Source organism: Pomacea canaliculata, linkage group LG9, assembly GCF_003073045.1.
Source record: "Pomacea canaliculata isolate SZHN2017 linkage group LG9, ASM307304v1, whole genome shotgun sequence".
Lineage (NCBI taxonomy): Eukaryota > Metazoa > Mollusca > Gastropoda > Architaenioglossa > Ampullariidae > Pomacea > Pomacea canaliculata.
In genome coordinates, this window is record NC_037598.1 from 9,391,637 (window position 1) to 9,417,442 (window position 25,806).

A 25,806-nucleotide genomic window follows, 5' to 3' on the forward strand; every position below is an offset into this window, starting at 1 on the left:
TCATATATTTAAGGTATGAACAGTATTTTGTGCTGAAGTTATTGTTTAAAAGAACAGACGACAATGACAAATTTATATTTGATTTTTTTCTGAACTCGGAAGATGCACTGTCCTTTGAGAATGGATAGTTCTTTGAGTATGACATAATGACTGAGCTAATGATAAAAGGATGTACAAAGATCTAGGGAATACCTGCATGAGCATTCATTTTGGCATGTATGTTGTTATTGTCTCCTGCAGGTCGCTGAAGGGATGCACTATTTGCACCAACTAATGATAGTATATCGAGACATGAAACCAGACAATGTTCTCATCTTCAGCTTGTCTCCAGATGCTGTGGTGAGCTTTATTTTTTAACAAGATAGCTGTTTTAGTTTACATTTTAATTTTATATTCATTTATAATTAAAAAAGTTTATTCAATACACTTGTGTGATTCATCCCACTATTAGCTTCTCTAACAGCATTTTGGAAGATACAGTTGAGTATAGACACAGAAATAGAGACTTCCTCACTGTTAAATTTGCAGACAACAGACTTATGGGACAGATTTCCAACAATTGCGACTCCTAATTCAGAAATTGATGGCTTTGGTCTAGAGTAATGATAGTTATTTATTTGAATGTAAAGAATATGAAATAAATTTTTTTTTCTTGATTTTGGGAAAGACAGGATTGTTTTTGATTGCAGGTAAATGCAAAGATCTCCGACTACGGGATTTCTCAGTTCACTGCACTTAGTGGCTTGGTAGCACAGGAAGGCACATATTCTTTTCGTGCACCAGAAGTCATTCGTGGAGAGACGTATTCTTTTCAGGTACAGTTTCAAGTTTTTTCTTTCTGATTATCATCATTGAAATTTTCTTGCTTTAATATAGACAGATTAGATGGGTAGCTGCTCATTTAGTGTCGAGCTAATCGCTCTTTAAAACCCTCATTTGTTTTTATTAGAGCGATGATTCCATTACTATATATAATCATGTTTTGCACTTCACACTATTGACTCTATTGTTTTGATAGGTTCAGGACAAACTCATTATTTCCTTGTTTTCATGACACCATAAGATATATATTAGACACTGGTTTCTGGAGGTATCCAATCTGATGGAAACATGATACATATCTATAGTTACGAAAGCTGGATATTCATTTAAAATCTCACATCAAATAATTTTTGTGGTCTCTCACTCTCTTTCATTGACTTCCTCTATCATTCTAATTTAGTTCAAACCTCTAAACTGCACAGAATACAACTTTTTACTCTCTATTTTACTATAGGCTGATGTGTTTTCCTTTGGGATCCTAATGTACCTGGTGCTGACAGGAGGACAGCACCCTTTTGAAGAGCTGGAGTTCAAGAATGAGAGGGACAAGTCATTTGCTGATGTAAATTTTTTCTCTTTTTTAGCATCAGTACAGTTCAGCATATCACAGAGTGTTTATGCTCTTAGATGAATCAAATTGTGCAAGGTTCTTTATGATCAATAGAATGACTAGGGGAAAAAAAGTAATGGGAATAAATTGCATAAGTTTTTATTCTAATTGTTGTGTATTCTGTTTAGAGGGTTTAGTCTCCTTTAGCAGTTTTAACTTGATAGTTTTAATATTTTTGTTTGTTTTTTTTTGGCACAAATCTTCGTAGCCAAGTTTATTGCTTCATGAACTTTGCATTGCAAGTTGGTACTGAGGATGTATTTTAAGAAGAGTTTTTATGTCAAGTAAAGAAATAGCTGAATTTATATATGTAAAAATTAGTTTATTATATGAAGTAAATTTATGTATATCAGATGCCCATGTTTGTGAATATATGAAACACCTATGTTTTAAAGAACAGACCAGTTCCTCCACTAATTCAACGAGGCTGCCCTCCATGGGCAGACATGCAAGACCTTATGAACCAGTGCATGCATCAGGTGCCAGACTATCGGCCACTGGTTAGTACCTATGTTTTAACTTCTGAATGGGCTTGGCAATGGCTGTCCCTTGCAGCTATGGAAAAGAACAGCTCTGAAATGGTTCAGGTGCTGCTTATGAGATAGTTAATGTGTGCTTGATTTTTGTATGGAAGATTGTTATGTAACTGATTTGAAAAAACAATTGCAGCTTGCGCATGGAACATTTGTTGTTAGGAACAAATGGACAGAAACGAAGAACTGCTTATCACAATGACGGATCAAGTGTCATGGGTTCAAATCTTGCCTCCAGCACAGAATTTCTCTTGATGTATAGCACGTTTACTATATCTACCGAGCTGCCTTCCCCTCATTCCCTCCTTTCTCCCTACCAGACTTGATGTCTTCACCATCTCTTTCTTGATAAAGTGATAGTAGGCGCAAGGTGGAGGATCTTTCCCATTATTCATGTTTTGTCTAAAAAGAAAAATCCTTTAACAGAAACTGAAAAAAGCAATCCCATCTTTGTCATATTGACAGCAAGTTCCTCTTTGGTTACCTAGCTTTGACAGATAATGGCTAAGCTGTGAAGGTATGCTTATGAGCAAACACACCTGAAGTTGGATATTTCTGTGTTTTTTCCAGTCTGAAACATTGTGCCAGAGGTTGAACACAGCAGAACTCTTCTGTCTGAGAGAGGTACTGCCTGTGTCAGTGGGAACAACTGTAGAGTGCATGGCATACCAGGTGAAAATTGTCATCATAAGCATCAGTAGATGTATTATCTCAACCAGCATGTCCTTCAGATAATAACAGCATGTGACTATCTTTTGAATGTGATGAAAATAATTTTCTTTTTAAATGTGATGCAATAATATCAAGTCATATCCTTTTTTTAAATTATGTGCTCATGACATCTTTCATCTTCAAAAAGTGAGTAAAAAGAAAATAGCTTTGAAGAGCTTCTTGCTAGTCTGTAAATCTGTGCAAATTCCAAATAAGTTTGATGAATTTAAGCCTAGATTTATATAATATATATAATCCAACATGTAACTAATAAGGCTTTGGTATTGAGACTGTAAGACAGCAAGGGTTGATTCCTAGTTTAATGTATCTTTTTAATTAACTTTCTGAAAATATGGAAACATACTTCTGGTTGGTTTTTTAACAAGAAAATTTGCAAATATTTCATCAGGAGTTTGATGACGGTCATAATATGCGGCTGTGGGTGGCAAGTGGAGACAACGAGTATATGCAGCTTACTTGGTTCAGTCTTCTGGACTACACAGACGAAGAACTGACAAATAGGAATCGTCACAAGCCCAATGTATGTATAATTTTCAGATAAGGGACCAAGAAAAAACAACTAACTACTTTGCTAAATCCTTCTTTTCCATATCATTCATGCTCAGAGGATTTTTAAAAAAAGAAGCTCAGAGCTTGAGCAAGAAGAAAATACTTTTACTGCCACTGGGCTGATAAAGTCAATCTAAGGGCTGCTACCCAACTCTTATTCCCTACATAGCTATTTAAGAGAAATACTTGCAATACTACAGCTACTTCATTTTTAATCTGTTTATTTCTTTTTTCTTTTCAGTTCTTGCTCTGTTTTCCTTAATGTGTTAAAAGTGAATCAATCTGTTAAAAACTAAAGAAGATAGTTTAATTAGTGGTTTGTTTTTTTTTCTCACCAGGGAATGGGCACCATGTTCCGTGATGGACGGATACTTTGCGTTCTTCCAGTGAACAAAGAATATGTGTTACTAGGAACACAAGCTGGCAAGATCTGGGTCTTCAACACCCGCAATGACCTCCTTCATTCATCCCCACCATTGCAGGACTCGGTGCTGTGTCTTAATATTATCACCAGGTGAGGCTAAACCTTAGCAACAAGTCATACTTTGTTTTCTTGCAGTGGCCAGATTTGAGATTTAAAATTATTTTTGAAGTGATTCACACAAACTTCCTTAAAGTACAAGTTACCCTCATACGATAAATAAAACGATGGTAATGTGTTTTTTAATTCATCGCTGAATGAATTTCTGTGTATAGCGATCGATAGTGGCTTATCGAATTCAGGTTGTGGGATAGGGAGATTCAAGAGATATGATCACTATTAAATATATTATTTCATCAGCAGCAGCCAAATGGTATAAAACACGTATGACCCAAGAGTAATCAGTCCATGCAGTAAACACTGTAGCACTTGATTGTAAATAGAATGTAAACTCAACTTAGGAGCTTGCTGCTCGCCTAAATTTGACTTCTTTTATTTATTTTTGTTGCTTTAGTTATATTTTTATTGAGATACTTGACTGAAACATTGAAAAGATTTTGTTTTGAGTAGGATCATTATTTTTCTTTCTTCAGCAGGAATGATGACTCATTGGTGCTAGCTGGGCTTGCAAATGGAAAAATAGCTCTTTACCCATTGTCTGAAATTCTTCAGGTAAAATTTCAAAGAAAAAGAAGCAGTGAAAGTGGGAATAGAAAAGATTGTATTTTGTCATGTTTATCTTGTCCTCAATAGAAAGCATAAGGACAGAAATAAAGTTAAAAAAACAACTAAAGGATGAGAAACAATAGTGCCTATAGAATACCCAAAAGATATTTTTACATCACATTAGGCAATTAGAAAGAGAGCTTACTCCTAGGCACATTTCAGAATGTTCACTGATCATCACTGAGTGGAAAGACATTAGGAATAAAAGTGTGAGCTTCTTTGCAAGAAAGTGCGATTTTGTAAACATTCTTTATATTAATACAATAATTTTTTTCCAGTCTCCTCAAATGAATCCCATTGAAATCAGACTTGGTGAGAGTTATGAGCCTATTTGCTGCATCCTTCACAATATTGTGGATAGAAGACTTGTTGTATCCTGTGGTACCAGAATAATCGTCATGGATAGTCGTGAAGGTGTGGCAGTAGAGAAGATGATCACTACTGATGACAATAGGTGAGACAAGTGTATACTGTTCTTAATTTTTTTTTTAATAGCGTAGTCCTGACAGTATGGTATGCTTTAAACATTTGACTGCCCCAAAATGAATGTCCTATAATGCCCATATGCATATATATATACACACCAGTAAATTAATGTAAGCATGCTTCTGCCTTGCTATTAGTGGCACAGCAGCTAAAGGGCTTATCTCCATGACATTGAAAATCAATGTGAAGGGTTCAAATCTCGGTTCTGACATACCTATTTTGATGTGACAGCTGTTTTTAGGCCTAAACATTGGTGCTTTCTCTTTGTACCCTGGTTTAGTCTATCCTGTGTAAGTGAATGTGTGTGTGTTGTTGTCATCATCATCATTGTCGTGGGTTTTTTTTTTTTCAACATTTCTAGGAAGACATGTTTGTGCATGCTGTTTCATGAGTGTTGCTTTGATAAAGCTGAGGAGTTTCTTTTCATATTCCTTTTTTTCAGTGGGCCAGCATCAAAGCCTATTTTGACAATGGCATGTGGCCGTCTCCTGTACCTTTCAAGACGAAACATGACAGAAGTGGAGGCATGGGACCTACAGCGGGAGCGTCGCAAGATGATCATGGACCTCAGTGATGTTTTCAAGTGAGCATGAACCTCAGTTTACTGCCAGAATTTTATTTTAGTTGGTCACCAAGTTACTTTGTTTTCTTTGTCTAAATTAATACTTTAATTTTTTTTCTGCCACTCATCCATCCATATAATTCATTGTTGAATGCTTTTTTTGTTCTGTTGGTCATTATGTTTGCTTATTGTCATAACTTTGGTCTGTGCATTGACAGGTATTATTGATAGCCAGTCTGCATCTACTTCACTAAGGTTCTTGTTCTTTGGAAACACATTTTTTTTTATTGTTCTATATTAGAGTTGGGAATGACACACTGTGGCAAAGTATGGCTTTAGAATAAATATAGTAGGCTAATTGTCTCTTGTTAAAAAAACTGTTTAGCAGTTACTTTATTATGCATCTTTTTTTCATTGTTTCTAAAAAGCATAAATACAAAAAGCTTTGTTGGTCCTTGAAAATGCAAAAAAAAAAAACAACCCCAAAGCACAATTCTGAAAGTCTGAATTATTCACTAGAAAAATGTTATTTTAGAAACTAACATTGTAGTAGCTCTGATTTTTATCGGCAGATGGCTGCAGAGTTGAAATAGAATGGCTAAAGGTATTCATGTTGTGCCTACAGGTTACAGAAAAAAGAAAGCCGCATTACTTCCATGGCACTGCATGAAAATAAAGTCTTGTGGGTGGGAACTGGTGGGGGTCATGTGGCCATGATTGACACAACAGCTTGGACGGCCCTGACCATCACTGACCGTCATACAGCCTCCATTCGCAGTCTTCTCTCAGTCAGATTGACAGGTATTCTCAAAATAGTTCTTGTGCTGTCACTTGCTACAACAGCTAGTATATTTTCACTTTTTTGTGTGACGAGTATCCAAATTCTTTGCCAAGTTTTATTCCCCCCTTATCAAGAATATGGTAATGGGAGAGAACACTTGTATGAGCAAGCGCTTTCTCTGGAAGCTTGAGCTGAGTGATCAGAGGAGAACAATTTTTCTCACTTTCTTTCAGTCTTCCCTTTTACTTCGCATTGAAGGAACAATACAGACCATTAAGGCCCTCATGTCCTTCCTGTTTTGTTTTTTTAAAAAGAAAAAACAATGTGAAAAATTCACAACTTTCTGTGGTCAGTTGTGTTAATTTCCACAATGTGTTCATAGTTATTTAGGTCGCTGTTTGCAGTGCTTCAGTCTAATAAGACTACATCTTGATATGTTGTCTAATTAAAATATTTTTTTGTAGGCCCAGGGAAATATGGTTCTTCCAGTACAAGTATTATACTGAGTGGAGGCCTTGGTTTTAAGACAGGGCCAGATGTAGAATTGGAAAGAGGTAATAGCACCAGAGCTATACAGTGATTCTGTTGCCTCAATCTCTTCTCTCATCTCCACTATCTTCTTACTTTCATAAAAATTAAACTTAGTTTTTCTCCTCAGGGAAAGGATAGGGGAATGGGGTTTGTAGCCAAAACAATGTATAATTTTTAGAAGTAGATTTTAAATCTCTAGTTTTCAAACCTAACTTTGATGTTTAAATATTTATTATAATAATATAAATACATTTTTATAAAATTATGAGTGATTTTGGAGGTCTCTTAAAGTGAATTTTTAAACCAAATATTTTAATGCTTAATTCCTATTTCATTTTCTTTTATTTCTTGTATTTTGCTTAGTTGCAAACAATTGACAAATTTGAATCCTTTGTAACTGTTATCTTACTTGTTTTTGCTGTTGTTACTGTTAATAGTTCAAGTAAACATTTAAAAACTGTCAGTTATTTGCCTCTCTACTTGTGGCAGAGAATCAATATGGTTGTGTTGCTGTCTGGGAAGCTGACTATCCACAAGTGTTAAAGACACTGGCAGACAACTCCAATAAGAGGAGGCAGCTACTGGAAAAATTGCAAAGTCAGAATTAGAATGGAACAAAGGAATGTAAAATACTCCTGGGGGCATTGATAGTTCATACCCTGTTAATGTTGTATTCTTGCTATGGAGACATTCTGTGCATGCTGTAGAAGAAAGTGAATTGGTATATATGAAATGATGTGGATTGGTATATATGAAATGATCTCTTAAAACAGTGCTGCAAGAAGAGAACTTTCTAATGGAAAGCTAAGAATTCTCGCAAGAACCAATAGCTGTAAATAATGCTTTCTTCCTACTTTCTCTGTCTCGCTCTCACTCATACACATACATGAATACTAAGAGTGGGCAGTGCAGAAGGAAGAATGAGAATGAACAAGTGTGGTTACACATTCACATACATGTGTGTGCATGATCAACTAAGGAAAGGAGAGAAATTTGTCAGTTATTTGTCATGAACTGTTCAAAATCCAGAGAATGTCATGCCATAGTGTTCTTAAACTATTTTGAAGGCTGTGATTTCCAAAGCATAAATGGTAAGATATTTCTTGAATGATGTGTTTTGTTTGAACATGGAAAAGACAATGAAAGACTTGGATGCAAGAGAGTACGACAGTAAGAATGTTAAGTAGATGAATATTGTGCTTGTGCATTATGCCAGTATTTATGTTTTAGTTTCTACTTCTCATTAAGCATAAAAAAAAATGTATACATATAGGTCATGTGTCTTCATCTTTGTTCATTGGGCACCATGATCATGTTTTTATAACAAATTGTTTTACAAATTTGTAAATTGTTGTGTTGCAATAATTTAAATTGTACAAGAGACTGCTGTATAGTGAACAGTTCATGTTAAGGCATAAAAAAATGTTTAATGACATTGTGACCATATTTTAAATATTTTAATGCATTTTGTCTGTGTGTACCTTGACTATCTTTAAAGTATTTTATTTGAGTTGTTTTCTTTATGACTAATTTATGTTCATTCATCCCATTAGATATTAGAGTGATTATTGGGTCTCCTCATAATTATTTATTTTAACTATTTTTAGAGTAGGGGCCAAATGCTACACATCGAAGAACCTGTATCTTATATTTTCTTGGGTATTCAGAATAGACATCGGTGAAATGAATTTTAATTTCTGCATTTACCTTTGTTTTTTTTAATTACATATTAACTGATGTGATGTATTTACAGCTTGATAAAATCTATATCTTTTATGAATGTGAAAAAATGTGAGGTATCTTATTTTGTGGTTATAAAGAAAATATTGTCTAAGTGATACAAGATGTTGTGTTTTCTTGCCCTGGAGCCTTTGGCCATGGTCTTACATGCAGTACTTCCTCTATGAGGGATATCAAATGAATTGCTAATGTTGTTGTGGCCTATTTGCTCAAGAGAACAGTTAATGCCATATGATGCCAACAACTCATTGTTATATTTCTGAGCTTTGTGGGTTTTTTCCTTGTTTGACATTATATAAAGATGTGGTTATAAATTTAATGGATACGAAAGTCACTGTCCCTCCTATGATTTCACCTGACATGTTTTCCCATTTTGTTTTTGCCATGCATAAGCCTATTTATACTATGCAAATCACAATATATATTGATGATAATCATCAAAGATAATCATACAAAAACTGCAACTGGAACTTTCAATAAACCTGAGAAACACAAAGGATAATTTATTTTTAATTGAATTCTTATAATTGCTGTTACTTTATGACATAAGGTGCCACGATCAATCACAATATCTCACACCGTGTTGCAATTTGTTGAAGCCTTTAACAACCATAATAAAGCCAGTTAATAATAATCATTATTGTGCACTAGAAGGCTTAGCATAATGATGTTCTTGACAATAGAAACACAATTTTTCATTAACATATTAAAGAATTTGATTTTGTACTTAATGACCTCATACAGTGATGACAAATTTGTCAAGGAATGCAGATGATGTTACATGCTTCATGGTCTCTTGTTCAGTAATCTTTGAAGCAACAAAACAGGTGCCAGTAAACTGGAATTATTCTGTTGGCAACAAATAATGTTTTGCAAGACCTTAACAGTGTCCAGTGAGTGAGCAGAACATTATACACTTCCTGCCATTCTTTCTATATATTTCTTAAATTTTAAATTCTTTAAAATGAAACCTGTCTTCTCTTGCAGGCCTGCTATGTTGATTCTTTTCTGTTGGCCATGGCTTTCTGTTAGTAGGAGAACTCTGACACCCAATAGGTCAGGTCAATATCTGGGAGCTCATCACAGGGTACAAGAGGGTTGTAACTGAAAAACAGAATGAATTTGCTTTTGCAGTATATTTTCTGAAAAAACTTAAAAGCATTTAAGTCTCTGGTGTGAAAATTTTTTTATGAAGAGAATGTAAGTCAGATCCTCAGGGGAAACCTCGAAAAAGTAACTCTTAAGTTGAGTTCCGTGAATGATTTCGGTTACAGATTGCGTATGTTGGAGAGTGATTATGAAATGCCATACTTACTAGTAGTTGGCTTGATGAAAAGGCTTTTCTTGGATATAGCTGATACCGCCATTGCTACACAGGATCTTGCTCATCGATAGTTTCGTTATGGAAATAAGTTGAGCTGGAATACAAGTAGGACACAATGTTGGAAACAGGAAAATACTAGTCATTTGCACTTCCATTAAATGACCGACTTCAATATAAATCCCGAAAATTCACAGTATCGTAACATGCAGTTGTTGTAGCAAAGTGTGTCGCTGGTCAGCTAGAGTGAAATTGTGAACTACTAAAGTCCGTTCGAGAAAGACAAGGCCGAAGACTTGACTAAGAAGTTTCTTTAAAAGTGTGAGGTTCGTGTAACCGACTGGCCTTCCAATAGTACCTGTGGTGAACCCGTAACGCTGGTCGCTTGTCTCAAAGAAATATTTGTCTCCAAACTTGAGGTCGTGGAACTGCTGACCCAGGATGTGAGCAAAGGTCTCGCCGACGATTCCTTTCTTGACTGACCTTTCGCACGTGCCACCAGTGAAGAGGTCAACGTCATCTGGATGGCTGTTGAAAACACAAGATAGGTGCGAATGCAACATGCTGAAATATGGGACCAGTTTCCACACTAGATGACTCATGACTATACGTTGTAGGCTATTGCAATGTACACACCTGTAGAGGGTTCGAAGATCGACAGCGCAGTCCCAAAACTGGTTGAAATTTGATATGGTCTCAGTCCAAAATATTTACGGTAGGCGTTGATGCCTGCTGTCCCATGATCTCGACCTCGCTGGCAACAAACAGTTGGTCAATAAATCCAAGGCAACTGCTTGCTCGTATTCGAGGGGAAGTGTTTGTTCAAAAAGACACAGCTCACTAATTTGTATAACGCAACCCTGATTTTTAGTCTGCAATCTTCGAGAATATATAAAGTTTGCAATCCGTAGAAGAGCATTTGTAAGGGATGTCAAGACTTGGTAGAATGGTACTTTGGACTCACTTCGTGCGAGGATCTGTAAAATTTCTACTTTAAGCCCAACATGTTAGTTGACTCGAGTGTACCTTTAACTTACCTCGTTCATTCCCCACTTTCCCCGAATCCTGGTCATCCTGATGTTACCTGCAGGTTTAGAGAAGCGAGGTCCAGGCCCGTCTTGTTCATCCTGTTGTTTGCAAAGAGGTGATTGGTGATGGAGTCGGCTAGATGTCTGTTGAAAGTTTCGGCCGCATTGTTCCAGCTGACCAGACCCTCACACATTGATTCGTACTTCTCCAAGATGTGAGACGATTCACTGAACATATCCTGCAGGAAAACGCGAAACCAGACATAGGTCACTTTTTTTTCTAAATTAATCTGTAAACATTTGTGACGGGAAACACGGGAAATGAAAAAGGAAAAAAAAACTGCTGGGGTTATCGTTTATCGAGGACGAAAGTGAGAGAATGAGAGGACGTGAACGACAGACTGAGTACAGTAAGAAGATAAACAACTACACAGTACCTTCAGGATGTGATCTTTGTCCATATGGAAGACGTTGGCGATAAGCGTGTGGCCGAAGCGGAAGGCAGCCGAGGAGAAGGCATTGGATATAGAGGGGTCTACGTGGGGGTCAAAGTTCACCCTGCTCCCCGTCCAGAGCTGGAACTTGGTCATGATGTCTGGTCCCAGGATGATAGGAAGGTACTCGCCGTACACTACTTTCTGCCATACCGCAATGAGGATCTTGCGCACCGTCTACAATATTCACGGACAACAATTCATTGGATATTTTCAATTTTGTGCTGCTGCGAATTTTTAGACAGAATTCTCTCTGTCCATTCAAGTATGTAAAGTGTTATAATGCAAGTACATAAGTACTACTTCTGTGTGTGCTGAACACAGTATACACACATGACCAAAATAAAGGTGACATTATCATTGGTAAAAATAGAATGTTTTACAGTATTTTGGTAAATAAATAAAATATACAACGTTTTGTTTATTTAGTTTGCAAGAGAGAGCGAATGAAAAAGGGAAGAAAGAGATAGCGAGATGTCTGTATAAAAGACTCCCCCAAAAAAAGAAGCTAACATCATCACTCCCACCATTCGCTCGCCATCGTCATTGCTGTCATCTTTTTTCGTCGTCTTTCGTCTTTCACCGTCATCCCTCCTCTCGAAGTATGCCAGGTAGTTACCTGGAACAGTTTTTCCTTCACGAGCAGTGGCGCTGTTTTTATGTAGGCTGCGATGTCAAGTGGTGTGCTTCGTCGCCCCTGAGCCACCAAAATGTCGGCTACTAATTTTCTTACCAGACGATTGTGCTCGAGGTGAAACACCGTGTGGATGGCGGTCAGGCCTGGCTGCTCGTTCACTCGGTCGTCGCCTGCAAAAGATGTTGGAAGGAAGAAGGTGGCCCGGGAGTGGGTGGATTGTGGGTAGGGGGAAGGCGGGATGGCAAGCCTGATCACTATAATTTATGGAATAAATACCAGTGAGGTTAGTCAGTCGATGAATTATCATCCAGCCGTTAAGATCTGTCGATATTATGTCTCCAACACTTCAGTCGCGTAAAACATCTCCTATCAGAGAGATCACCACATTAAATGCCGGCCATCAACAAGCCATATTGCTGTTAATACAAAATGCGTGCCTGTCCACAGGTTTATGAGTGCTAATAATACATGGGCTGCTCACCTAACCTTCACGCACTAATCACCTGTGACCGATACTAAAACCACTCCGAAATTCTAGCTGGTCCACTCTATTTGAGACTGCTTCTGAGATCATGGGTAGCTATACTTCTTCTGAGGGTGTGATCAGATTATTATGGTCTTATTATTATACTGATCATGCTAGACTTGCTCTGAGTTCAGATCATGTCAGACGTCCTCTGAGACCACACATTCCCTTTGAGATTAAATCATGGAAGATTGTCTTAAGATCATGGGCCACAAGGCTTTACTACACTTCCGTTGAGATCTTGTCAAGGTAGTAACCCTTGAACTCAGATGATGCCAGCAGTATTTTGGGATCAGATTATACTAGACATCCTCAGATCCTCCATGAGATCAGATCGTGTTCGATTCCATGTGTCTCTTATAGGGCTCTACCTTTAGCATCAGATTATGCTTGTCCACCCTACAAAAGCAATAACAAAGACACCCCTTCCCTTATTAAAGGCCAACCGGGAAAACTGAAGCGCCAAACCTCACAAGTGCTTTAAGGTCTCATTGTATTGGCAAGTGTTGATTAAAGTTCCAATGTACTAACATTTTCCCCCAAACCACTGATTTCCTGTGATGTTCACACACAACTTTTACCTGGTAAAGAAAGCCAAGAAGCTCATAAACTTTGCCGCCCGTGTCTATGCATGTCAACGATCACTCGTGATAAGGGGTGGTTAGATACTTTTTTTTTCTCTCTGTTCCTCCCAACCACCTTGTCATCATAAACTTCCACCTCCATTCTGCCTCCCACACTCTCCTTCACCTGGCTCGCAATAAAGCAGACCTACCAGCCAGCGCACAGTAATGGTCGGGACCATCGTTGATGCACACGTCCGGCTTTCCTTGAGGAAGACGTTCCTTGCCTCGGTAGAACGAGGTCTTGAGCAGCGCCTCCTTGCCGCCATTGTCTCGCAGTTGGAGAACTTTGGACAGGTCGCTGCCGTAGACCATGGAGGCATCTATGAAGGAGGTGAGGACGTTCTCGTGACGACGTGGGTTGATGATGGAGCCATTCCTCAGGCGCGCGGGCTCCGAGCGGACAAACTCCATGCAGTCCTTGAAGTAGAGGTCGCCAGGTGGGATTTCAATTGGAAGGCAATCACTGGACGAGGTATAAACCAGGTTATTTATAGCATTTGAAATTAATGAGGTTGGATAAGTGGACCGAGGTTTATTAAGGGGTTTAATATTAACAAACATATTTTTCTGGGATTTTATGGTGAAAAATGAGCTTAGATTCGTAGTTCTTGGCCGCAACACACTAAAGCATCCTTAAAGGCTCTTGTTTAGTTTACAATCGCGAACTATTTCATTAACTGCAAAGTCACAGGCTCTGAACTTACTGAAATTCGCTTGTCAAGGGGAACACCACAACACTTGATTGTTTTGTCTTTCTCCGTGGGCACCCCGATGACACTGAGGTCATGGTCGAGGAGCTGTCCTATCTGCATGACAAGCAGTGTGTGGTTGCTGGGGTCGCTTTTGCCGGTGTGTATTGTGCGGCTCACCAGACGAGGGTTGGGCAACTTCTTGAAGTCTTTCCCATATTGTCGGGGCCCGTTAGATTCTGTCAAGTATGTACACAAACACGCATTTATTTCTTTTGTTTTTTTGTCGATTATTTCTACGTAACATAAGTGTTCATCTAGAAGAAATTAATTTCATTTCGTTTATGTAATATCAGGCAGTAGTTATTTTATTTAAATGAATCTTTGCAAATAATAATAATAATCATCATCGTGTAAATGCTTTCTAAAGCCTTGCTTGAACGTGGAAAACGAATAAAGACATTGTGCGCGTAACGAGATAGGGGCAAGCAACTCCAGACAGAAGGACACACACATACAGACAGAAGGGCACACAAACACACACACACAACGTACACACGTTTCGAAACTTTTTGTGCAATGAAACAGAAAGATCAAAGTGTGAGGAACAAACGGTGAAAGGCTGCTCTCGATCATAAACACTACTGAGTTGTAGATGCGGACTGAAAAAAGGACATTTACTTTTTAATTCTTTATTTTATTATTATTATTCTTTTTTTTCTTTCTTTTTTTTTGTGTGCATAAAGATACAGGGTGCCACAGCCTGAGGGCAATGGACTACATGTTATCGTGTCTCTGGCACGAAACAGGAACGACGGAGCCCAACCCTCTCTTAGTTACTTCCCCTGATCACTCAGGTAGATGCTCATATCTGCAGAACAGGGGAGCTTATCTAACCGAAGATCTGAACGAGACTTAAACCAGCGATCTTGTGCAGCCGAGGACACGAACCTCCAGGCTAAGTTGTTTCTTCTACCATCCTATCTACCGAACAACAATTTTTTACTGGAAACATAAAGAAGCGGGGAGTGGCTGCAGATGCAGCGTGCGTGAATGTGTGTGCGTGCATGTGTGTGCGTATTTGTAAGAGAGAGAGAGACCGTGGTATGCTGGCGGCACGAGGCGCTTGAGGAAGGAGAAGGTGGCGCCACGGTTGCCGGGGTTGTTACACGTTCCGTCGTAGGTCCGATAACGATCCTCCTCGGTTGTCCTCTTGCTGCAATCCTGAGGGCAAAGGGCGCAAACATCATAGCAATTCAAACAAATCTTTCGTTAGGGGACTTTACTCGCTAGACTGCGTTTGAAACAGTTACCTAACTTAGCCAAAAGTCATTATAGCCTTTAGCTATCCAGTCAGCCAACCAGAAAATTATTCATCTTGACTGTCTACGTCTTTGTGTCTCTTTCAGTCATTCAGCCAATCCGTCCATGGTCTATCTCGAATTGTGCTTCTCTTCATTATTCTGTTTCTATCAGTCCATCAATGTTTGACTCTTTCTCTGTAAACTCAGATCGTTACCGTTTACCTCAGAAACAAAGAAAACAGAAGGAAAGAAAGAAAATTCTCAAACAGAGAAGCGAACAAGAGTTCGGGCCACCCAAATGTTTCGATTTACCTGTCTGGGAAGTTTTTGCAGCATGTCCAGTCCTCCTCTAATCTTGAGAGTCAGTCGAGGGCCCAGCATCTCGGGGGTGGTGCCGCACATCACATAGTTGCCGTTCTCGTCGAAGTAAGACGACCCTGTGGAGGATTGCAAGAAAGATAAGATATGTATCTCTTTTTCCCTAACTCATAAAGTTGTTTTGGTTTGGGATGGAGTGGGTGGGGAGGAGGCGAACGGGCTCTACAGTCAGTTTTAGGTAAAGAAACATGGTCCTACGTTATGTGGTCTTGAGCCAGTTAGTGAACAGTTTAAGGAAATTAAATTTGTTTGAAGAGCAGCCCCAAAACACTTGATCTTGATTCTATTGCATCCTCTCTGCTTGTTAATTGTCTAGATGTCCTGTTACCACATATAACCTATATAATAAACGATTCTCTGACGTCTGGGCAATTTCTCCGCCTGGAAAACCCCCGGGTAACCTGCCGGTCCCAAGCCCGGATGAAGGAGGAGGGTTGGGCATGTGGCTCGCAACCCTACCCAGTAAAACAAGGAGGATGCTACAGAAACCGCAAATGCAACACAAGCACTTTGCAGCCCTATGCTCCACAGGGGTGAATAGGAACAAGGAGAAGAATGAGTAGCATCTGTAATAGGAGTGAGGGTGTGTGTTATATGCTAATATGGTTACATATGGTTACATGGTTATTTATGATATAGTCTATATATGATTTATGTAAAGCTCCCCGAGCAAACATTTTTTGGAAATGCGCTATATAAATCCCATTATTGTTGTTGTTGAGATAATACAGAGGGTGAGGGCACTCTTGGAATACTCTTGGGATGACTCACACGTGCAGTTAGAAATTCAGCAATATAGCTTTTAACATCGGTAATATTAACCGTCTCAACTTTAAGAAAGTCGTTCTTACCAGGCCAGGCAGAACTAAATAAACAAGTCTGCTGTCTTAGACATCGACTTGATTATCGGTAAATACGGTAAACGTTCAGGTGTTAGTCTTTTTTTACACTTGAGTTAATTTCTACCGGCAGATAACAATAATCTGCTTGCGGCCGTAGACAAACATCTATCGTACCTACAGTGTAGTCATGTAAAGTCGTTCTTCATCGACATCGTCATCACCATGTGCCTCCGATGTGTTCGAGACTGAGGAACCCTCGGAGTCAAAGGTACAGTTTTATTTGTGCAGTTTCTTTCGGTTCTGAAAATGTGTTTTTATAGCACGAGAGATGCAGACTTCAGCATCTGAATAATCCAAACTGTCGCTCATTCTGTTTGGTGTTGACTGCTGGCAGCCTTGTGATTGGTGCACTAGCGTGACGTAGTACACTGTTAGCGTGACGTGGTACACTTAACAGCGTTCGTTGATTGCAAGTGCAAATCGAGTACTTTGTTACCGGATAATTAATTAACGGATGAATTTTGGGGGATGAAATTTACAGGTTACTTTTATATCGCCTATATCTACCGATATCTGAAAAAAGCAAAAAATTCACGTTGGTCTTTAAACCGTTAGCTGCCTGTGACATTCACACACAAACTAGGCCAAACGTCCATATTTTTCACGGTTAAAACGGATTTTCATATATTTAAGTATAAAAACTTTGTCAGGCTTAGTTCAATGTTCGATCATGTTTGTCTCGTTCAGGAAGGGCTTTCAAGTACGTTTGTCACAATCAAGATATGTGTTAATTCTGATGCAACACAGTCGTGGGCGGATTACGTGGATAGAATCTAATGTGATGGAGCGAGAGGACGACAAAAAAGTAGAGAAAGACATAAAAGCAGGTGACAACAGTGTATGGTGCACTTACAAGTGAAGTCCGTTTGCAGCAACAGAATCAGAGCAGCCAGGAGAAGCGAAGACCGAGGAGAGGTCCCGAAACACTCGCCGATGCCACGACAGTTCATGGTCAGGCTGCGATGTCCTCGAATGCTTCTCCCCGAGTGTTGAGTTCTTGATCACTATAAAGTGTAGGCCGCCATGGCCTGGGGCAAGGCAGACAGAAGAAGGAGAGGTTTCAAGATCGGCGGATCAAATGTGTTGTGCAACAGCGAACCAGTGTGGTCACAGGTCACATCCATCGCATGTCTGTACAACTTGTCTTTTATTTGGAGGCGAGTTTTTTTTTAAAAAAAAAATCATGGTTACAATCTTTTGTCACAGTCTAATCACATGTGATGTTTCGCTGTTTATTTCTTTTGTTGTTAATTTTGAACTTGTAGGTCAGGAATCAAGGATCGTGGGAGAAAAAAGTGGAAAGAAATGAAGGAATATAAAGGAATGACGGGGAGTGGGGAAATTAAAAAAAAAAGAGAATTATAAAAAAAAGGAATGAGAGAGTAAAAGAAAGAGTGAAAAAATGGAGATTAAAGAGTGGTGTGTGTGTATGAGAAAGAGAAGGAAGGAGAAGGATGTAGGAAGATGGAGGAATTAGTACTCCCGATATTTGTAGGTTTTCATGTTTGTCTCTTTTCTCAAATGTGCGCGGCTACACGTGCGATCCTGTTTATTTGCACGTGCAAATGTGTCGTTACCGGCGTTCTCAACTCGGGTGTCTAGTGACCTGGGCTCACCCCTTCCCCACCAGTGACCAATGCTCTGAGAATGACGGATATCCAAAGGAGTGCAATGACACCTTGCGGGGAATTACACAACCTAGTTTATTGCCCTTGTCTCCAGTGCCGAGACCTAGGAGCGGAGCGATCGTCACTTTCTGCGATATTATCTGTTACCTCATTTACAGTTCATTGCCTACAGTTGCCAGATTCTCTTCGGGGGCTGATATTAAAGTTTACAAGTACAGATGACTCTTCCTCTAACACCTGGCTCGTTGTCATCTTCCCATTGACCGATATAAAAACTCTAGTTATTAGCAAATGATCAAAGTTTAAAGTCGACATTGCCTTCAGGTGTTTTTTTTATTATTCAGGTATTTTAAATTGCTCATTGCATCGAGTTGTATCTTGATGCTTTATCCTGTAAGTAGGGTAAGTTTCTCTCCTGTGACAAGTTTGTAGCTTTTGTGCCTTGTATCAGATGGGAGAAATTCGGCAGTCGCTCCTTCTACTTGTCCTGCATCAAGACTGACAGGATCTGATTACAATGAGGGAGTGTCAAATGTAGCATGGCTCCCCGATCATATGATGTTTGAATTTTTACTAACACTATCAAAAATTTCTATCTGATGTAGTCATTAGTTCTAACCTCATCATAATTAATGTGCGAGATTTGAAAGCCTTCGTTATACCACGAACTTGTACTACTACCCCATAACTCGCGCCATGTCCCGCAGGCAACACTGTCCTCTTCCCCAAGTTGCTGCTCTTTGTGTGGGAAAAGGCGACCAGTGATTTGACACAGCGGCAAGTATGATGACAGTTGAACGTGTCAAGAGAACCTCAAGATGTGATAAGAGACAGGGTCAAGAGAAAACAACTCCTACTCCTGCCATCATGCTTGTGGATAGGATGTTCCAGGGAATTACAAGTCATCGCATTTCCCACGGGTGTGGACAATCAACTGCGCTTAGTTTGGGACTGGAATGAATTAGAAAACTATTTATAACATCATATCAAATCGTTTAGCTCAGGTACTCCATTGTTTTCCTTAGGTCTTGAGATTTTCTTTAAAATATGAAAGTGAGTGGCACTCTTAGAAGCATTGAAAGAGTGAACCTTAACACTTTTATATTAAGTTAGAGGTCTTAAAAAATCCCGATACCTAAGGAAAAAAGTAGTGTATCCTCTTTAGTATATTTCAAAGAAAAGTGTTTTTCTAAAAAATATATATTTTTTTACTTATTATATTTTCCATTGCATGATGAATGGGTGGTCTTTGCAGCTTTGCAGACAAGTTTTGAGCCAGAGAACAAAGCAAGCCGAGTCATTCGTTCATATTCTTGACATATATCTTAAAGGTGGATCTTAATAGGCAGGGACAATCAATTTTTGGGCTCGCTACATAGGTCTTTATTAAGATTGGCTAAACCAGGCACGTATGAGCATGCACACACACACACCCACACGTGCACATGGATACAAAAACTGACGAGATTTCGAAAGGAAATATATTTCATGTGAGAGTCTGTTAATCAATATTTTGTAAAGAAGTCTTGTTGCTAAAGAAGCAAGACATAGTCTGTGCACCGAATGATATTCATGGTGACATTAAAGGTTCAGCTGAAATACACAATAGACCTCGTGAAATGCAACAGACGTGGGAGTGTCATCTTCATGTCCAGCCCCGTGGGCACTACTTAATTCATGCTTCTTTACCTTTGCGACTTCTTTATAACCACAATTTCAAAACATCTTTGGGGGTCTGTACACCTCTTTATAACATCGGCAACAGGACGCTTATCCTCGATTCCCCATGTTACCCCAGGGCAAAGACTTACCCTCACTTCACAACTACCAGCACAGGTGCCTAAGTTGGAAGGAGGAACAATCACAAGTTTGTGTCGCACACACAGACGGTCAGATGGATTTCAACAACTATATCCTAACATCAAAATTACGGACACACTTCCCATAATTTGTCAGTTTACACTCGTTACAGTGCACAGCGCTCACAACTACGTCAACACCTCACGACCGTTACTGACACACATCGGAGTTCACCTGGCGATTGCATGTCCCTAGAAAGTCCTCGCCACCCAAAGATGAAGTTCATTTCCATTGATGGAGAGATGAAGAGCTTTTGTCAGTATCGTGTCACAGAAAATCGGCAAATTCCTGTGCCTGTCACAAACAGGAGTGTTAGAGAGGCCGTGTTACCCTCAGTAATACGTGTGTTTATATTTTTATGGCTGATGAATGACATCATCATCATCATCATCATCATTATCATCCACAGACGACCCACTTCATTTAATACACCAAAAGTAAACCGACCTTATAAAGTGAATGGCACTTGTAGAATACGGCATCACACATAATTGAGGCTACAGTTCTTTTAGTATTGAATATAATTTATAGAGATTGCTGAGCTGGGACTGATAAGTATCTTTTCTATTGCATATCACGAAGTTTTAAAGCAGGAAGATATATTTATATTATTGTATTTGTTGTCGTTTAATCTTTGTTGTTGTTGTATTTCTTCCTTCTTAAAGGCTTAAACTATGACATGATACTGACAGTTTTATTTATTGGGAAGTTTAGATGCTATTGCTACAATCTGTACTCACCTGGGTGTCAGCCTGAAGGTGAAGGCCAGGGTCCAGTGGCCTATCAGTGGAGAAAATTACAAGTTGTGAGGTACATCGGGACATGGCGTGAAGTCGGACATTGAGGTCTGCCAGGTTAGTCTGCAAACATACTACAACTTTTCTCTCCACACCACGAATAAGTTTTGCGTCCGCCACCTACACCACATCACTGCGGGCGATGGCTACATCCTCGTGATCATCTTCCTTCATCACCTGCACGGGAATCCCCGCGTTTCTCATCGCCATCACCACAGCCGACTTGTCACCAACACCACTCGAATGCAGCAACACGTCTCTCCATTGCAGGGTAGGTGGTGGGGTACTGCCTTTGGTGGGGACACCAGTCGCAGATGTGTTTGGAGCTAACATTAAAAAAATTTTTGTCTCAAAGATACAATAAACATACATCTTTGGATAATTTATCTCAGCTATACTGATCTCGGGATTACTAGTTCTTGTCTTGGCTGTTTGTTGTCATTTTGTTAAATTACAAGCGACTCTACTGTTCGTCTGTCATATGTTTATTATTTAAGTAAACAATACAAGCACTCACCTTGAACTCCGATGTGAAGACTGTTTAGTAAGCTGGCCACCTCACGACCACACGTGATGCACTCGCCGATCACATGACCCGAGTGATCCTGACCTCGGTGAGTAAGTTGTGTGACTGGTGGGCCGTCCGTGTGGTCGGGTACTCCTCGCTCACTGTACGCCTGGACTTCCTTGCTTCTGGTTATTGCCCAGTCTTGTTCTATTTCTCTCACTATGACTGGAGGAGAGCGGAGGGGTCTAGTTAATGATTCCGTTTGCCAACCGGCTGGTGCATTTCCATGGTAACAAGTTGCTGCCCAGAGGTGGAGGTTAGATACCCGTGCCAGCAGTTTTTCGCAAAACTCCTTAAAGTAATAGTCTGAGCTGTGACAGACATGAGACATAAATACAACACAGGTCACAGTACCACTTCAAAGCAAAAGAGAAAAAAACATTTACTGGGATTCAACAGAAGCTTCGGCAACAGATTCTTTCAGCTCAGCTCAAACATGTTTTTTAAGTATTCACGAAGGAATCTACATGCTACACAAAATAAAATTTATTATTATTTTAAAATTGTATTTCACACTTAACAATGATTTATAACCACTCTGAGACATTTCTAAGACGAACACACCTGTCAAACAATAATGGTTATACATTCAGTGTTGCATACCTCTGCTCTGAAGCTACTTCATCAGCGATGACATACAACGACCCTTCAGTCGCCATCTGTGACAGGTCACTCACGGCTTTCTCCACATCCTTGCCATCACTAAAATCATATTGATGCAGCTTCAGCAGGCCGGGTAGTGGCACAGCAATCTGTTGAGTGTTTATAGTGTGAAGCAGAAGGTGGTGCACCATCCTACATGCCACACGGCTCCACCTGCCGGTGCACACAATGTTGACTTGGATTCTTCGTCGCAGCCACTCTGTGCCCACCAGCAGCAGCATCACGGTTTTACCTGTTCCGGGTGGTCCGGCTATAAATAGTCTCTGGGGTGCATTATTGAGCAGGTCGACTTGCTCTGGAAACAATGTTATCTGAGCAGTGTAGCACTGTCCTGTCAAGAACACGGCCTGACCCAAGGTCTTGACACACAGGCGGGGAGGAGATGTGCATGGCACTGTCACCGTGGTCGCTGGACCACAGAACCTAGAATAAACAACAATCAAATGGAAAACATTGTATCGTGCTACACATACTTCGTGCGAGTGCTTTAATTATAGTTTCGAGATTTAGAAAATTTTTATTGAAAATGGGAGAGGAATATTAGAGGAACATCGATGTGTGATTTGAACACATTTTGGACGTTTTTTTGTTTTTTCCAAATAAATTGGAATAAAATACTTCAGAAATACTTCTCCGTCAATTAACTATGTTAATGATGTTTACATTCTAAATGGATATTTTTGTCATATCGGTCACTTTATTCCATTTGTGTACATTCTATAATTAGGTAAGGTGGGCTTAAATGGTAGATAAAGACTTCTGATTCATGAACGATTAAAATTTTGAGTTTCAAAACGATCATTCACTTACTTTTATCGTATTTAAAACAAAGCTTTGGGCTGACTCACGAAGGCCGCCATGTTTGTGGACTATTTCGTGAACGAAAACGAAACTGGAAAAAAATATATCGATTGACAGCTACTGAGAGCAGTTTTGTTGACTGGTCAAAGTTTGCAAGGTGCGAGAAGCACGGGAAACATGAAATCTGTGGAAAAGTCACGACTGACGAGAAATATAAGAGACTTGAGTAAACTTTGACCTTTGACCAAGGGTACGTGGGGAGCAGCACGCATTTTTTAGCAAGTGCAACTCGTTTCAACACTAGTTACTCCGAAGGAGGTTTATTCAGTTTGTCTATTCTTCAGACAGTTTCTAAACAAATTCGTTTAGCTATCATCAATACACAATCTCTAAATCCAAGATGCCAACTTTCTGACGACCCTCATCCACTACGGAGACTAACCGTCAGCGGGAGGGTTCAGTGACACTCGCCAGCACAGCATGGCGGCCTATTTGAACCGTTCAGACCCGTGTTTCAGACACGATTAAAGGTAAAAATATCGTTTTTAAAATAAACTTTTGACTAGGCATGATTCAGAGTGTCAGCATCTATCATTTAAGGTCAACTTACCTTTTAACTTGTTTTCCATGAAAATATTTTCATCATTCGATTTGTTTTGGTTTAGCACATTCTAGCATTTACCTGGCTATCAGTGTCTTGTACAGGACAGGGGTCATGTGACTGTCAGGCCCAGCCCCAGCCACTCGTCGCTTCCACCAGTTCTCGAGCTCCATCAGCACATCGCTACTGACGTCCCATGGTGTCTTCGGGTCAGACAACTGATCAGAGCAGAGACAGAGACCAGTGATGGCGGCGGGGTCTGTTGTTCCCAGACACCGACACAGGTCCTGTAAAATGAACTATCTTCTTGTTAAAATGTGAAACACATGCCGTTACAAAACATATGTGACAGATGACAGGATTGGAAAGAGCTCGATTTGTTTCGAGACACTATTTCTGTACCACGTGGTACAGTCGTTAAAACGAATTTAATTTCATTCCTGGCTACCATATGGCAACTGATAAAACACAAGTTTACTTCATGACATTATTTGATCTTCGCAAGTCGCTGATCTTTCCATCTTTTGAGGGAATTCGTGAAGCATGGTTTTTTTTTTTTTGTTTTTTTTTTTTTTTGCATGCTAAGAAACGTACAGTGTTATGCCCATAGTCCCAATGTTTCATAACATTGTAACCCATTGACACTAGATAGGATCAACCCTTACCTGTGTAAGTTTGAGGTCACTAAGAATGGCCTGTTGTACCTGGAAAGCTGTGAGGTTAGGGACCGCAATCGTCTTAGTGATGCGGAGACTAGGAGAGATATCAGACACCAGGTGAGACAGCACGGCCTCCGCCTTGTCCAGCTGTGACACGGATTGCTTCAATTTTTTTCTGATCACATTGTCTACATCTGGCTGTGGCATGTTCAGCTGCTGTATCTTGTTGCCAAAAGCTTTCACTTCGCAGACAACAAAACCGTATTGCTGGTGAATAAGAAGCACATCAAAGTCCCCCTTCTCCAACTTCGGAGGAAGGTTGGAGGGTCGGGGAAGCTGGGCAGCCGCGGCGGCGTAGCAAGGCTCACCCAGGTATTGTCCGAACTGAAGCTGACTGATTCCAACCATGACCTCTGACCTGCTATCGCCCAGCTTTTGCAGGCACATGAAAACCCGCTGCATGGCCGAGTCATCTCGGATGTCACTCTCAAAAACCGGCTTAAGACTAGAAACTTGACCAGAACTGGATGCAGTCGCTGTAGGCTGTTTCATCTGACCGGGATGTGAAGGTGCTGACCGAAGGACGAGAACATCTTGACCAAGAGTCGCCTCTCTGGTCACGTGCACGCGGTTTACATACACAGGAGGCAGGAAGTAGGCACGAGAGTTGAGATCAGGAAAGGCATCGTCAACCCATCGTGTCCAGAATGTCTGGGCTTGGCTTACGATTCTTCCCTGAAGGGCATACACAATACTTATGATGGATTATAGATGTATAAATATTTTTTCAAAGGTAACAGCTATTGTTTTCGGTTATTATAAAATGTTTGCATGAATGGGATTTTCAATACTGCAGGCATGTTTGATACTAAAGATGTTAAGGAAGGTACCATGGTACATTATATAAATATATACTCGTATTATATTCAGGAGATTCTTATCACTCGTTTGGTGCTGATTTTGGTTTCTTACATACACCATTCCTTCTCAGGTTTCGTAATCCTCATTCCTTTCCCTGTTTGCTCTAGAAGCTTCTAGAAGCGTATATCAAAAGTTTTATTTCATTTTTCTGAATCCTAGTTTCCAAATGCAAAGCTACTAGATGAGTTTCACTTACATTTTCATATTTATCTTGTCCGCAAACAAACCCTGAAACTATTGCCAAAAATGTAGTCTTAATTGATTGGGAAGATGTTTATAAATATCAAGGAATGATTGTGTCTACTTGTCTCACCTGTCTTGAAAATGTCTGATGAACAGATAGGGGTGATCCTCGTGTCCGTTGAACACGACTATGAATCTTTCTAGAAGGAAAATTGGTGTTTGCCATCTGAAAAGGAAGCCAGCAGATGTAGATGGTCCATTTGATTGAGAATTTGATTATGCATGAATCCATTGCGGACATTACAAGGACTACCTTCATTGATAAAGTTTCTTTTACAATTACAATTTTTTCAAGTTGACAACTCAGTATTGTGTTTGTGTGTTCACAGGGCATTAAGGATGTGGGGGAAGGGGGGGAATCATCGGTGCATTCTCTCCCAAATCTCAGCTCTTTGCTAGTCTCTTCAAGGACTAGTATATGGACATGATCGTGTTGTTTACACATAAAAAAGTCAAAATTTTTTAATTCACTCCACATGCGACGCATGAGTTTATCTCTTATAACAAAATTTCCATACTGGAGATCATCTGGCGGAGATTCAAGTTGTTGAATTCTTTATATCACTTTCACAAGTGTTGTTTTTGTCCGATTCTGGAAGCTCTACTTTCAAATGTCAGGGGACTTAAGGAGGACTCGACATTTTGGCGGCGCTGTTCCTGCGTCTGA

At 39.7% G+C, this 25,806-nt stretch overlaps 3 protein-coding genes across 6 annotated transcripts in view; 1 reads left to right on the plus strand and 2 right to left on the minus strand.

Moving 5' to 3' along the window:
* LOC112572054 (leucine-rich repeat serine/threonine-protein kinase 2-like) overlaps window positions 1-8,807 on the plus strand; it is a 46,358-nt gene extending 37,551 nt beyond the window's left edge. For 3 of the 4 annotated variants that reach the window (XM_025251567.1, XM_025251565.1, XM_025251566.1), the window contains exons 56-68: window positions 241-339; window positions 690-815; window positions 1,277-1,384; window positions 1,828-1,932; window positions 2,536-2,637; window positions 3,086-3,217; window positions 3,585-3,760; window positions 4,261-4,339; window positions 4,672-4,847; window positions 5,322-5,462; window positions 6,067-6,242; window positions 6,687-6,776; window positions 7,243-8,807. In XM_025251567.1, coding sequence (XP_025107352.1) covers window positions 241-339; window positions 690-815; window positions 1,277-1,384; window positions 1,828-1,932; window positions 2,536-2,637; window positions 3,086-3,217; window positions 3,585-3,760; window positions 4,261-4,339; window positions 4,672-4,847; window positions 5,322-5,462; window positions 6,067-6,242; window positions 6,687-6,776; window positions 7,243-7,361 — 1,629 coding nt within the window. In that variant the 3' untranslated portion in view covers window positions 7,362-8,807. The remainder of the gene's footprint in view (window positions 1-240; window positions 340-689; window positions 816-1,276; window positions 1,385-1,827; window positions 1,933-2,535; window positions 2,638-3,085; window positions 3,218-3,584; window positions 3,761-4,260; window positions 4,340-4,671; window positions 4,848-5,321; window positions 5,463-6,066; window positions 6,243-6,686; window positions 6,777-7,242) is intronic. The other variant, XM_025251568.1, reaches the window with a different exon arrangement.
* Window positions 8,808-8,986: 179 nt separating this feature from the next.
* On the minus strand, window positions 8,987-17,480 carry LOC112572135 (myeloperoxidase-like). The gene is made up of 12 exons (XM_025251689.1): window positions 17,252-17,480; window positions 15,431-15,555; window positions 14,915-15,038; window positions 13,804-14,053; window positions 13,275-13,588; window positions 11,956-12,143; window positions 11,280-11,513; window positions 10,899-11,081; window positions 10,451-10,568; window positions 10,173-10,342; window positions 9,809-9,911; window positions 8,987-9,597 (listed from the first exon to the last, which is right to left on the minus strand). Exons 1-11 carry the CDS (start codon window positions 17,346-17,348, stop codon window positions 9,894-9,896), a joined length of 1,821 nt encoding a protein of 606 aa, XP_025107474.1. The 5' UTR covers window positions 17,349-17,480; the 3' UTR covers window positions 8,987-9,597; window positions 9,809-9,893.
* Window positions 17,481-19,363: 1,883 nt separating this feature from the next.
* On the minus strand, window positions 19,364-24,183 carry LOC112572055. The gene is made up of 6 exons (XM_025251569.1): window positions 24,021-24,183; window positions 23,398-23,603; window positions 21,855-22,337; window positions 21,201-21,562; window positions 20,627-21,009; window positions 19,364-20,180 (listed from the first exon to the last, which is right to left on the minus strand). Exons 1-5 carry the CDS (start codon window positions 24,180-24,182, stop codon window positions 20,804-20,806), a joined length of 1,419 nt encoding a protein of 472 aa, XP_025107354.1. The 5' UTR covers window position 24,183; the 3' UTR covers window positions 19,364-20,180; window positions 20,627-20,803.
* Between the last annotated feature and the right edge of the window lie 1,623 nt (window positions 24,184-25,806).